The 15,001-nt window shown below is 32.3% G+C and overlaps 2 protein-coding genes across 5 annotated transcripts in view; one reads left to right on the top strand and one right to left on the bottom strand.

Annotated features, from left to right (window-relative positions):
- Positions 1–15,001, top strand: part of LOC133191131 (RNA cytidine acetyltransferase-like) — a 298,447-nt gene that overhangs the window by 30,350 nt on the left and 253,096 nt on the right. The gene's annotated exons all lie outside the window — the stretch shown is intronic.
- The window catches only part of LOC133191145 (1-phosphatidylinositol 4,5-bisphosphate phosphodiesterase eta-1-like), a 41,265-nt gene continuing 27,298 nt past the window's right edge, over positions 1,035–15,001 (bottom strand). For all 4 annotated transcript variants that reach the window (XM_061326882.1, XM_061326872.1, XM_061326856.1 and 1 more), the window contains 10 exons: positions 14,281–14,366; positions 13,944–14,020; positions 8,989–9,190; positions 8,229–8,402; positions 6,935–7,042; positions 6,760–6,809; positions 6,543–6,678; positions 3,657–3,803; positions 3,259–3,377; positions 1,035–3,060 (listed from right to left, as the gene is read on the bottom strand). In XM_061326882.1, the coding sequence (XP_061182866.1) occupies positions 3,289–3,377; positions 3,657–3,803; positions 6,543–6,678; positions 6,760–6,809; positions 6,935–7,042; positions 8,229–8,402; positions 8,989–9,190; positions 13,944–14,020; positions 14,281–14,366 (1,069 nt within the window). In that variant the 3' untranslated portion in view covers positions 1,035–3,060; positions 3,259–3,288. The remainder of the gene's footprint in view (positions 3,061–3,258; positions 3,378–3,656; positions 3,804–6,542; positions 6,679–6,759; positions 6,810–6,934; positions 7,043–8,228; positions 8,403–8,988; positions 9,191–13,943; positions 14,021–14,280; positions 14,367–15,001) is intronic.

The raw sequence follows: 15,001 nt of genomic DNA, 5'->3' as shown, positions 1-15,001 counted from the left end.
CTCTGAAGAATAGAGCTAAAAACAAGAGATCCATGGGCCAAAATGCTCACCTGAGTAACTATGGTACTTCTGTTCTTCATCAGCATTCTTTTTCCTACATATTCTTATGAAAAACTTTAATAACTTTTTATGGTCCCACCCTAAACCAGGGGGTCATTATTTGAACAAACTTCAATCTACACTACCTGAAGATACTTCCATATAAATATGACTATGCTGAATATGCCGTTCTTGAGATTTTTAAAGATTTTTCCTATGTATTCCCATGTAAAACTTTAATTACCCATTGTGGCCCCACCCTACTCCCGGGGGTCATGATTTGAACAAACTGAAAATTTACACTACATGTACCTGCAGATGCTTCCATCCGAAGACTAATAATGACTTTCCATTCGAATGGAACAAATTGAGCTTGCATAATGACACGCCCATTTCTTCTGGTAGGAAAAAGCGTTACATGCTTCATTTTAATACCGATAGAACAGATATTTGATAAATACAATAGCCAATCAGATTTGCAGTTAACATAAACACCAAGTAAACGTGTTCGATCGAAACACGTGATAAATTCAATAAGCGTGATAAATTCATAATTATGTACATGTTCATAGACTCACTAGTTTTTCAGAATCGGCAGACTCCAACTCTCCTAACTTCATAAAATCCTCATTTCAGCAAAACTCGTGTTTGCTAATCGCAGAGAGTGGGATGTCTTAAAACACTGCGACAAATAGCTTTTTGTTTCTAAAGAACCAGATGTCATTATGTAACAATCGATGTGACCCAAACATTCCATTCACACGAAAAATTTTACCACTTTGATGCGCATCACTGTACCAGCCCTTTCTTTACAAAATATGCATACATGTATTAACATAATAGACAAATGAAAATAAAGACTAGTTATGTTTTATTTACCACCACCTCCCCCCCCCCCCCCACATAAAAAAAAAACAAAATAGATAGAATGGGGATATACTGGAATCACCATATCTATCTACCTGTCTGTATTTTTGTAGAAGAAAAATTAGAGGTATGAAGGAAATAAACTTGTTTATTATATATATATATATCATAACAAATGAGGCATTAAAACAACCAAATAGTTCTATCATTCTATTATAGTAATAATTTTTAATGCCTCAAAAATTTTTGTAAATAAGAAACAATGAAATTTTACCATGGGCCACAATGCTCATCTGAGTCAATATGGCCCTGCTGTTCTTCATCATCAGATTTTTTACTATTACATGTACATTGTATATATTCCTAGTATGTAAAACTTTTATCCCTGTTGTTACCCAATCCTACCCCCAGCTGTCATAATTTTATAAATGTAGCCCAACCCTACCTCTTGGGGTCATGATTTGAACATTTTTCATATTTCATAATTCCATTTCAATATGACTATACATGGCTTTGCTGTTCTTGAGAAAAAGATTTTTAAAGATTTTTTCCTATAAATTCCAATGTAGAACTTTGATCACCAATTGTGGCCCAGGCCACCCAACCTCCAGGGGTCATGGTTTGAACAAACTTGAATCACTACCTGTGGATGCTTCCATATCAATATGACTAAGTATGGTTTTTCTGTTCTTGAGAAAAAGATTTCCATATAATTATTTCTGTATATTCCTATGTAAAACTTTCCCCATTGTGGCCCCACCCAACCCAAAGGGTTCATGATTTAAACAAACTTATATCATCACTACCTATGGATGCTTCCATATCAATATTAGTAAACATGGCTTTGCTGATCTTGCATAGAAGATCTTTAAAGATTTTTTTCCCATATATTCCTATGTAAAACTTTGATTCCCCATTGTGGCCCTTGAATCTACACTATGTAAAGAAGATTTCACATAAGTTTCAACTTTTTTGGGCCAGTGGTTCTTGAGAAGAATTTTTAAAAATACTACCAAATTTTCACTAATTCTTAATTATCTCCCCTTAAAAGAGGGCGTGGCAATTCATTTGAACAAACTTGAATTCCCTTCTTTCTCATATTTATAAAATATGATCAGAAAAGCTCAGATGAGCTTAAAACAGACATATGAGAAAATTTTGTTTTAATAGCAGATGTATATAAAATAAATCTACGGCTTACATAGGGCTTCCAATTATGAAGTTAGAGAGAACAACATACATGTAAATAATGAAATAACTTGTATATTCTGATAATTTTTTGTTTTAAAAAATTATCATGTTGCATCATAAATATTCCTCAACTATATAAATCTAATACCCCAAGCACATAGTGGGCACTTTAACTACTACCTAAAATCTTTTCCATCAAAAAAAAAAAAAAAACAACAAATCTAAGAAAAAACTTCTAATACCTTAATCTATAAAACTGTTCTCTGGAAGAGGAGAGAGGGTAATTCTGTGCCCAAACTGAAAAGTGATTTTTTTTTCTGTGTACAGTTTCTAAAGGTACCTTATAGAAAACACAATCACATTAGTCCTGTGAAACTGATTTTTTTTTTAACATGAGAGTAAAGAAAATTTCCTTTCCATAATCATTATGTTTGAGAGAAAATAAATAGGTCAATGAAAGACAGTAAAAGGCATTATCAACAAGTAACACTATAACGGTAATGTATACAATTGAAATCTCAAAGATTTAAAACAATCACTTCTTAATTTTAAAATATATTTTTGTTCAACCCTTTAAGTTGTTTGTAAAAAATAATAAAGTTGTTCCTCTTTTTTGTTGTATATACATGTAAATCACACTTTTTTCAATAACTATGATAGTGCATGATTACACATTAAGTACGCAGAGATCATTTTACCACAACCATCTGTCGATTCTTTTTTTTTATACATCTCACTGTAAATCTATTGCTCTGATTATATAAACATAACACATAAAGCTTTTGTACGTCAGTAAAAATTGGTCCCTGACAAATTGTATTTATATCAGATTTTGTAGCAGTTCTGTCCTTTTGCAGTATGGCACATTATAAACTTCTCATAGAAAAACTGCTGCTGTAAACAGAAACTGCTGCTGTTCTGAAATTTCTGTGACAACTTCGCCATCTTAATGAAAGTTGAATGCTGTAATATAGAAATTCCAGTACAAATCTGTCACTTACTTTAAATACTGTAGTAGTCATGTGATCTATAAAGAACTATAAATAAAAACACTGATGATATATTTACAGAAAATATCCTGAATTACATTTTATTATGTGTTTTTGAACACAAAGTCATGCTAGGATATTTTTCTTTTTAAATTAAATCTCCTAATGATACCTTTTGTAATGCCACAACCCACTACTTGTATTAAGCTTCCTTGATTTCAACTTTCAGAAGAATCAGAGCTTGGGATATTTTTTCTCCTCGTTTGTTAAGTAAAGAAAAATGTCGATAGCCTGCAAGCAAACACAGAATTTCATATTTCATCACTTAAAAAAATATAACAGTATTACTGCTTATCAGTTATTTACTCAAAAACAAACAGTCAGACACAGCACTTCAGAAATAAACACTTTAGTGCATTCTTGCTCATCATTCATTTCATTAAAACATTATTTGTTTCAGTACATACATATCCTTATTGGAGTTTGCTCCGATTCCCTATAATATTTTTTGTTGAAATTTAAGAAATGTAAGAAATAACACTAGTACTTGCATTAAAAATCAAATCTTACCCTCTTGAATTGAATGGAATGGGAGAGAGAAGTATCCAATAAAATCATCCACAGTTATGTCATGATCATAGACAACAAATCGAAGGACAGCCAGATCTGGCTGATTGATGACGAATGAAACATCTTCATCCCAGCGAGGGTTAAAACCTGTAATTCACATATTTCAATCTTCTAGTCACAATATAATTATTCACGGTATAATCATTATTATCAGGGAACTAGTACGTTTGAGTTGCTAATTCCTCTGGCCTCTACAAAGGAAATTTACTACCATTATTATCCTTCAGAATAATACAGTCAATCTGATTGGACTAAGAGTGACAGCATGTCACATGCAGGGAGATAACTTGTGATGTCTTCCTCTTGTACAGGATGACAACTTTGTGTTCCTTCAGACGAAAACAAAATGATGCAAGGGCCTTCAGGATAATGACTATATTGTCTTTTTTAGATGACAATAACATGTCGCAAGTGACAAGTAACCAAATTGATTATTTCATGTTTCAAGCAACTACTCTTCAAAATATTTTGAGAGCAGCTTTTTCATGCACATATTCCATATATACAATGTATAATGGTGAAATGTCTTTGTTAACCCAATTTTAGCATACAGTTGTATTGATATAATTAAAGATGTACATGTATTGATATAATTAAAGAGCTGTTGTGTATATTGAAAATTGTTGCTTAAAATTCTAGAACCATATGAAGTGCTTCATTTTGAACTCTGGGAGATGAGATGGTGTGAGTATAAAATATTCAAGTGGTTACAGTCCCCAAAACGTTCTACTTTCCCATTTTTCCATTCGCTCACCGTTCATTCAGCATGCATTCACCGTTCGTTCACCATGCGTTCAGTGGTCGCTCTCCATTCACAGTTTTGCGTTCAGCGTTCACCCTGCGCTAGCGTTCAGCGTTCACAAAGTGTTCAGTGTTCGCTCTTAGTTCATTCACCTTGTGTTCAGCGTTGACTTATCGTTCAGTCTTCACTGTCATTCGAAACTCCAAAGTGAAAGGACTTATCTTTTTGTACAGTGTAAGTAAGGATTTACAGCTTTTGCAATTAAATAATTAATAGTCAGTTAATTAAATATCTTTGAAGCGAATAAAATTGATAGTGTGGTTTTAAAAAAAATATTTAAAAATATAATACACTACAGAATTTTTTTTCTACTTTACATATATATAAGAGTCTACAGTTAGAGAGAAAAAATTCCTTCCTTCATGATCACCATAACTTTTGATGATTAAAATTCAATATGTTTAACAGCCCCCCCTTTTCCCCTTAATCCGTTACTTAGCCAGTATATTTTAATTAACATTTAAAAAGAAGTTAATGCATTTTGTAGCACCAAAATTTCAGTCTCAAAACATACATGCATCTAAAAAAGTCATTAAACAATTGTATTTCAAAATATACACGTGACGGCAATGTATTTTAAAATTGCAGGGAGTATGTTTCACATTTACGCAGCTGAATCATTCCAAGTGTTTATTCCCATGGGTCAATGTATTTCATTTATTTATTTAGAAAACTAGAAAATTAATGATAAAAAAAAATGTTAAAACTTCTTGGAAATACTAGCACTGTGACGAGACTTTCAAACCTGCACACCTGCACAGTGTCGAATAATTTTGATTGACAGGACAAGCACTGGACTTCGTGTGAACTTGAAGCAGGAAAATAAATCTAAAAACCGATTAAATGTCTGCTAAACAAATGGATTTGTTGATTAAAAAATGGTTACTTTCACTGCCTGATATATTTAGAAAAAATAATAAGAATTTTTGTTTGATACAGGTACAAACATTTAGAGAAGGGATTGGCTAAAACGGAATCTCTCTCTCTCTCTCTCTCTCATTTGTCTGTTTGATAAAAACCATGACAGCGTATTACTTTCATACATGTGTCAAGTTCTAAAAATTTAATTAAAAACAAATAATATAAATTTCTCTTTGTATCATCTTGTCCGAGTAAATAATCACTGGGAAATGTCTACAGATACATGTAGAAGTCTGCTCAATAAACATCATTAAAAATAGAAATGACACAAATATATTATTGCATTAAAATATTTAAAAATAAGTGTATTTATGCAATATATCCACGGACCTTTGTAAAATATTTTGTAAAATATTTTTATTTTTTTCTCGTTATTTTACACGGAATCGTCATGGCACTGAAATACATGTATGGTTGTTACAACCATTGTAATTCATTCTATAAGTCAGTAATTTTCCCTTCTAAAATCCACATTATTTGTTATGATTTTATTTGTCAGATAAGATTAAACATATATGTATTTACTTTACAACTAGAATAATTTTAGCTTTTATACTACAGTGCTCGGTAACAATTACAATTGTTTACAGCGATGAAAATCGTGTGATTAAAAAAGTTTTAACATCATACATATGTGGAGAAAATATTGTAAGAAACTCAAATTAATAGTTTTACTTAATGTACATGTATTGTCTTTCTTAGGCAAATTTGGAACATTTATTTATTTATATTATTTTTTTATTTATTTTTTGGCACCTGACATTAGAATACAGTAGAATAGTTTCAATGCAAGGAAAAGATCAGAGGCATTCCAAATAAATTGTTCATATTGCGTTCACCGTTCATTTTGCTCTCGCGTTTGCGCTCTGTTGGCGTTCTGCTTTCGCTCACCGTTCATCAGGTTGCATTCACCAAGTAGAACGTATCAGGGACTCCAAGTCCAAACATACAACCCATAAAATAAAACTGATACAATATCAATATTATGCCACTTGTCAAGCAATCTGTCACTTTGCATGTAAATAATGTTGATATTTCAGGTCAATAAAAATTGATATTACTGATTTCAATCTTGAACTTAAGTACTTAAACTACGATTTTACCATTGTTGTTCTTGACACTGGTTTTGCACTGTTGGGTATCTTCCTTTGCCCCGTGGACTTCCATTTTGATGAATGGGTCTATTATTTCTCCCTTTTTGGAATCATTAGGCTTTGGAATCTGGTATCCGCTGACAACCTGCAGTAAACACAGAGCATGCATCAACTGTTAGGAAAATATTCAAAATGAAAATACACACTCTTCACCTGGTAAACTTACAGTGATGTTCAGCCTTTTTCTACTTGTTGGTGGGTTTGCTGTTTTGTCATCTGCAAGAAAACTTCATTTATTAATAAAATTAAATGTTGATAACTTAAGTAAAAGAATTTTGTTTTTCCAAAAATATATGAAACACAACATAGTATTGGAGCTGCACAAATCAAAATATGTATACCTGACAATAAAAAGCCAGGTTTCAGCAGATAGCCACACCCTCCATTGTCCATAAACTTTCCTTGTAACAACTGCATTGGTTCACTAGCTGTTTGGAAGTTTAATGCCACTAGGAAAAACAAACACAAGATATACAGTTGATTTAGATGTAAATGTATGAGACTGAATTGATATTATATGTAGCTAAGATTGCATGCATAGGAGATCAATCCAATGGTTACATATTGCAGAATCACATATGAAATCGTATCCTTTCTGTAACTGTGTATAACTGCTATCTAGAGGACAAACCAATAGTCTAGTATAGAACATACACATATGAAGACACATTAACAAGCTAATTCAGAGAATTATGGTCTACCACTTTTGGGGTCTTATTGGTCATCGTATAATGAACTATGGCAAATTGTAACTGTCTTGTCTGTCCTGTCTTGTCTGTTCATTATGCTAAAAATTTCATATTTTCTGATGCAATATGTTTTGTTGGCCAAGTTACAGCAAAGATTAATGTTTCTGAAAGTCGAAAAAGGTCTATGTCATAAGGTCAAATATAATAGTCAATTCATTCTTGTCACAGGTAATGCACAAGTGAAATTTGAAAGCTCTCTCATTTTCTCTTTCAAAAGTTATTATCTGACAAAGAAAAAAATTTTTAAAAGTGGGTCAAACTTCAAGGTCAGAGAACAAGAAAAAAGATGTTTATGTGAAACACTGATGCCCTGGTATGACAGCTCATTGCCAATGTTAAAGTTTCTCTAATTAAAGTCAAACTCTAAGGTCAAGGTAAATTGAGGTCAAAATTTTGGTACATGTACCCAAAGTAAGGTTTTGTTACAAGGAATACACATGTGAAACATGAAAGCCCTAGCAATAACCATTCAAAAATTATGGTCAAGGTTAAAGTTTTTTTTGAAAGTAGGTCACACTCCAAGGTGAAAGTCAAAATGTCAAAACATTGGAATGCAAGGGAAGGTCTTGTCACAAGAAATATGAAAGCCCTAGCAACAAATTCTTCAAAAGTTATTGCCAATGTTAAAAATTGGTAAAATTTTGCAAACTTGGGTCAAATTCCAAGGTCAAGAAGTCAAATATGTTAGTAGCCGAAGAAAGATCTTGTCATTATGAAAAATAAAAGCCTTAGCTCCAACAAATCAAAAGTCATTGGCAAGGTTAAAGTTGTGGATAAAAAGACAAAAATATAGACAGACAGACCAAAAACTAAATGCCCACAAATCTTTGATTACTAGGGCATAAAAATCTTACATCCCTGGTCCCAGTTCTTCCTTTATACATACCAACTTGACAACCTGCATTCCACATAGGAACAGGATTGTAGTTACTAGAGTCTGTCCTGCTGCCAGCTGGGTACGTCCGCACCAACATGTGACGGTTCAGGTGAATGATGCCATCTCGATCATTCTCAATCATCTTCAGGACCTTGTTCTCTCCAAGGGAGACAAACATGCCATCTTAGGAGAGATAATTGATTGTAAGAAACCAATGACCTGCTATCACATACATGTAATTCAAAGTGTGATTACTTTTGCTAAATGTATTTCAAATGGTGACTTTACACTTTTTTTTTTAATAATTGATTTTATTTCCCAGACATATACCATGAAACATAATACCATATAAGCAGAATTTTTTAGCGAGGATTTAATTTTGACGTTATTTGCCATGGTTTTGAGATCTCTAAAATTGAACATCGCTAACAATTTATTCCGCATCAGTTGTTAAGGCTATCTTTGTTGACACAATAGAATCGCTAAGATTATTTCTCACTAAAAACATATACCAATTTTTTTTAATGAATCGCTTTATTTGCATCTTGCTAAAAATTCCACATATATGGTATATAGGGCAGCTACCAGGGATGGGATCCTGACTAAGCTCTAACTTTAAGTAACAATATTATAGTTTATCCTACAGCTACACTTTTCTTTAAATCTCTATAGGTGATCTCTATTTACAATCTCTATAATCCTTCTAAATCTACCTGACTTGCTGAACCTTATTTGAATGAAATATAAGGTTTCAGTATCACACACATACTTGAATTGATAGATTCCTCTATCCCTTTAAATCCCACAGCTTTGAATCCCACACAGTCTGAGAACTCAGGAGAAAGCTTAATCTTGTGATCACAGTTTTTGCTTGGTGTTTTAACGGCTTCATTGCTGACGTCTGCTGCCTCGTCCTCATCACTGACTTCCCCTTCATCTGTAGAGCTATGGCTGTACTGCAACTTCTTTCCCTGGTAAAGTCAATGTAATCAATAGAATTATATAAAAAAAAAATTCAAAATTCAAAATGAGAGATTGACTTGAGGAGAAGACATTCAAAATTACGAATAATATTGCATGCATGTCAGCAGACATTCTAAAGTAATACCTTATGCATAAGATACAGTGCTATTTATGACTTCCTCATAAATCTTTGCAATATTAGGCCAAAATAAAATTATTGTTTGTTTGGAAATGCCTCCCATCTCATTGAAATGACCCCTCCTGGAGAAATTTTGTTGACCAAAAATAATTATTTTTTTATTCAATCAATTCTTGGCTGTTATCACATGTGCAACAAAAACTCTTAATTAATGTCGGATCTAAGCAAAAACTGGGTTCTTTTTTGATGGGAGATACATGTTCCTTCACAAAAAGTCAGAAAATAGTGTGTTCACTGCTTACTGAGATTTTTATCAACAGTATTTAATTTACCTTCAATTTTGAAAAAAAAACCCATTAAGTTCCCTCCCTCCTATGTCTGAAACCCCCAGGCAGCAATTCCAAATAAACAGTTTTTTAAGGATGGCCTTAGTGCCTTTGATTGTAGTTGTTACTTGCAGTGTTTGAATATTGAGTAATTTCATAAAATGATACTTCTTTTTTCTTAAAAAACATAAATAAAACTAAACATGAAATCCAAAAATTTAAGATTTAAGTCTGTCTTCAAATGGAGAACATTAGTTTACTCTTCAAAATCAAAACTAGTACAACTTCTATGTTTTTATTGCAGAAGCAATAAGTTACAGTAAGCTCTAGCTGAAAATCTGTCTGGTACTTGTATGTTCATGTATCAGTCTCAAATACTTTACCATTCAATTTCAATCAACGACAGACTGGGTCACTTAATTAACAATTGTTGATTTATATTTGCATTGCAACTATCTTTCATAATAATTAGCGATGACACTTCATTTAGCACGAGATTTTAAATCTTGCAGAGACATACATGTGTGTGTGAGTATATATATATATGAGATGGCAATTGGTAACCGATTAATCGATTACTCGGTCAGAACGATGGTAATAGGTTACAAAATCTGTATTTGGTTAGTCGAAAAAAAAATAAATAAAAATGTGTATTTTTGAACGCAATTTCAAAATTTTATTTCAAATTCTTTGAAAAGACAACTATCCTTGATGCTAGAGTTTCGAAGTATCTAATTTAGATAATTAAGGTTCTCCTGGTTGATATCATTTTGGTAATTGGTCGGTTAGTTTGTGAAGTGTTAATTACTGTACGTTTAAACAGCACGTCAGTGCTCAGCCTAAAAGGGTTTGTTTTAAATGTAAAATTTACTATTCCCATTTCGCCTTAGTACCTCCTGGGGTTTATCAAGGCAAAATGGGAACTTATATAAACAGCTTTGCTGTTCTTGAGAAGAAGATTTTTGAAGATTTTTCCTATATATTCCTATGTAAAATTTTGATCGTCCATTGTGGCCCCACCCTACCACCGGTGGTCATGATTTGAACAAACTTGAATCTACACCACCAGAGGATGCTTCCACATAAATATGACCAATCATAGCTTTGCTGTTCTTGAGAAGAAGATTTTTGAAGATTTTTCCTATATATTCCTATGTAAAACTTTGATCGTCCATTGTGGCCCCATCCTACCCCTAGGGGTCATGATTTAAACAGACTTGAATCTACACCACCTGCAAATGCTTCCACATAAATATGACCAATCATAGCTTTGCTGTTCTTGAGAAGAAGATTTTTGAAGATTTTTCCTATATATTCCTATGAAAAACTTTGATCGTCCATTGTGGCCCCACCCTACCCCCGGGGGTCATGATTTGAACAAACTTGAATCTACACCACCTGAGGATGCTTCCATATAAATATGACCAATCATAGCTTTGCTGTTCTTGAGAAGAAGATTTTTGAAGATTTTTCCTATATATTCCTATGTAAAACTTTGATCGTCCATTGTGGCCCCACCCTACCCCCGGGGGTCATGATTTGAACAAACTTGAATCTACACTACCTGACAATAATTCCACATGAGTTTCATCTTTCCTGGACCATTGGTTCTTGAGAAGATTTTTCAAAAATGCCATTAATTTTTTGCTATTTCGTAATTATCTCCCCTTGGAGGAAGGCGTGGCCCTTCATTTGAACAAACTTGAATCCCCTTCACCCAAGGATACTTTGTGCCAAGTTTGATTGAAATTGGTCCAGTGGTTCTGGAGAAGAAGATGAAAATGTGAAAAGTTTACGACAACAACCACAACGCCAATGACGATGACAGACAACGGACAAATTTCAATCAGAAAAGCTCACTTGAGCCTTCGGCTCAGGTGAGCTAAAAATTACATTTTTCAAAGTACTATTGATTAAGCAGTACAATTATATGATTTTTTTTTTTTTTATCTATGAATTAAATCACATCAGGGCATTATTTGAAATGGGATAAAAATTACCAATTTAATACCAATTGAAACTTACAAAATTAACATTATTGTGGAGCAAGAAGCATATAACTCAACTTTGAAGCAGAGTTGTCTGGTATGGATAATACAGTAACAATAATTAAAAAGTATAATATTGTAAACACATGAATTGATTTCAATTGCCATCCTGCTTCAGATAACCTTGCCCTTCAGTTAAAATGGCTTATTAATCAACATGGTTATTTGCAGCAATTAGCCTAGTTCTGAATTAAATCAATCAAGTACATTTTAATTATAGATGAATCATGATGCACAAGATTTTTATGGTATGCTGTGCTCTGTTAGACATTCAAATTCTCATGTTACAAGGTTATTTCTTCTGTTTGAGAATGGGAATTAATACACACATTTGGCAATATAAATAGCATGACTTGTGAATGGATAAATAGCTGGATTTTAATTAACCTGGGTTATTTACGAGTATTAGGGTCTTCACTGAACAGAGAGTGATCTTGGAAAAGCTTGCAATTTACCACTTTCCGGTAATCCAGTTTTTTCATCAGTAAAAAAAAATATATATATAAAATTAAATATAGTATCTAATCAAAACAATCATGCAAATATAATGCTAAAACATTATACAGTAAAACTAGTTTAGTATGAATATAGCAAATATATGGAAATACCACTTTTGGGGATCCCAGGCAAAATTTTTAACAACTCCTTGTAAATTTTTACAGTAAAAACAAACTCTGATAAAATGAATTTACAGATATAACGAACTGATTTTGTGTCTTGTAGAGATTAAAAATGACGAAACTTATATCCTTTATTGTGAGTTTTAAGATCTCAAAATTTAAACTATTGAACTGACATTATTTTTATTTATATTTTAAATTCATTAGAAAACTTTAATATTCCAAGATAAGTTTTGTATTTCATACTAATTAACATATTCGGCAGTCATTTTTCAAAGAAAACATATATATTGCACACTCTCTATAAAATATACTTCATGGAATTCGTTTTATGGATATAACAAATTACAGTTTTATAGCAATCAAAGTAAATTCACAGATCCCCAGGACTTTTGTATAACAGAGTTTGTCTGTAAAATGCTACATATCTTTAACAATGTTACAAATCCAAATTTAATAATATTACACAAGTCCCAAATTTAACACTGTTCAAAATTTGAAAACTTACAATGTTACAAATCCCAAAACTGACAAACTGTTACAAATCCAAAATATAACAAAGTTAAAAATCCCAAATTTAACAAGGGCACCGCAAAGCAGAGCATTCCCTTGCAAAAGAGCTCATCAATCTTGATATGAATTATTACTAGCATAACTTCCGTTACACATGCACTTACCCCCCCCCCCCCCCCCCCAAACACACACACATGCACACTTCTTTGTGAGGGGATAACAATGTAACAAATGCCAAATCAATACATCTCTGATTAAAACAATAATGTTCCATACTGTAGTTACATACTGTTGGGCTGGGTATTGGCTAGAGATTTTCATAATGCGATATTTTTTACTGTATTGCTATATGTATTGCAATATTTTCAACAAAAATTTAAATGGTATTTTCTAATTATATCAACTTCCTTTTACATGTAGAACGTACATAACTATGACAAATAACCAATAAAAGATATCTTGTTGATTGAATTACAGTTATGTAACTAAATACACCCATACAACAGCTTTTGTCTTACTGTTTGGCATGATCGCAAACCTTTCTGACAACTTTTCTTTATATTTTATGATAGAATTCCTGAGTCCAAGCTATATCGGTATTACAAAAACGTATCGCAATGCGATATTTTTTGTCAACATACTGCAGAATATCTGTATTATTGCCCAGCTCTAACATACTGTTATGTAGTGAAATGTCTGATATAATTAGATAACGGGTATATATTGCATCAATTCCTTTATTTATTTGGATATATCGCATGTAGTGAGTGTTTGTGAATATTTTGCACTTATTGTAATATGATGCAGCAAGCTTACATTCTTTATTTCAATGCTTCAATTACTCATATAAAGAAATATTACATGCTGTCATGTGGCATTAATATACTATCCTAAGTGAACATGTTGATGTTGTATGTACTCCAGCATGCTAGAGGTTCACAGCGTGATACTTTTGACTTGGCGCCACGTAGAAGTGTAGGGACGTGAACCCAGGCTCTTACTTGTAGAAGTTTAAATGTTGAATACAACAAGAAGAAAAATGTTCTACACACTACATTAAAATATAGGGAATATTCTTCATAACTTAAGTGAACAGATTGATCATAAATACTTACTTTGATGATAATTTTCCCCATGAGGTCATGAGGAGAGGGAATTCTGTTAGGGGGTTCTTCAGGGGCATATAGTAGGTCTGTAACAAAGAAAATAGTTTGATTTTCTACCTATCACCAAATTAATTTTACAGCAAAACTGTATGTTATCACATCACAATTTACTGAATGTCTGTTACACTGTGCAATTAAGAATTTCAAATACCCAACACGGTGTCTTTTTACTTTAAATCAAAAGTAAGAATTGAATACTGATATTTCTTGTACACTAATTAAGATTATGGAAAAAGAAAGTTGGATATAAATGTCCAGAATAAATCAAGAATTGAAGTAGCTTTACCTCCTAAGATGGATTTCAGGTACTTTGCCATGACACCTTGCTGTCGAACAGAGCAGTGATTTTCTATAGACAGTATTACTGGGTAGCTACAATTCATAGACATAGAAAACTTCATAATTCTGATTCAAAATTCAGTGTCCACTAGTAAATAACATCACTTTTTTTAAATAAAAATTCATTATGTATTCAATATCCAGCCTCTAAGAGATGCTAGGATATTCTACCATTCAAAGTAAACTTAGGGTCACTTCTCACTATGGCGATTTTTCTTTTATTTCACATTTGGATATTTTCAACCATAAACAAATATGAGTTTTTTTTAATCATTATAGAATCAAAAAAAAAAAAGTTTTCATATCCCACAAAACATAAATTCACTCAAAGGCCCATAACTCCACTCAGATAATGAGATTTGTGAGCTGCAGGAAAGTGGTAAGTGATAAAGGATCAAGCTTGTGTTGTTAAGTGTTAAAAGAAAATTACACATGAATTTCCAAATTGTGAGTTGTAGCAACTAAAACATGAAAGGACTACAAGAAATAAATTCTTTACACTATTTTTTTTTCATGGGAAAAATTAATGATAAAACTCTGTGAAATTTACTAAAGAAAACCTCAATAAAATTATCATTTATTGAAACTATGGCTTTTAAGAAACTCATCCATGTGTTTAAATCTCTATAGAGAAATGAAAAAAATAATGCTAGTTTTCAGTTTTATTT

This window comes from Saccostrea echinata, unplaced genomic scaffold, assembly GCF_033153115.1.
Source record: "Saccostrea echinata isolate AGI-Se365-2 ecotype Australia unplaced genomic scaffold, CSIRO_AGI_Sech_v1 ptg000001l, whole genome shotgun sequence".
NCBI lineage: Eukaryota > Metazoa > Mollusca > Bivalvia > Ostreida > Ostreidae > Saccostrea > Saccostrea echinata.
The sequence above is the reverse complement of the archived record's forward strand: the minus strand, read 5'-3'. Positions and strand labels throughout refer to the sequence as shown.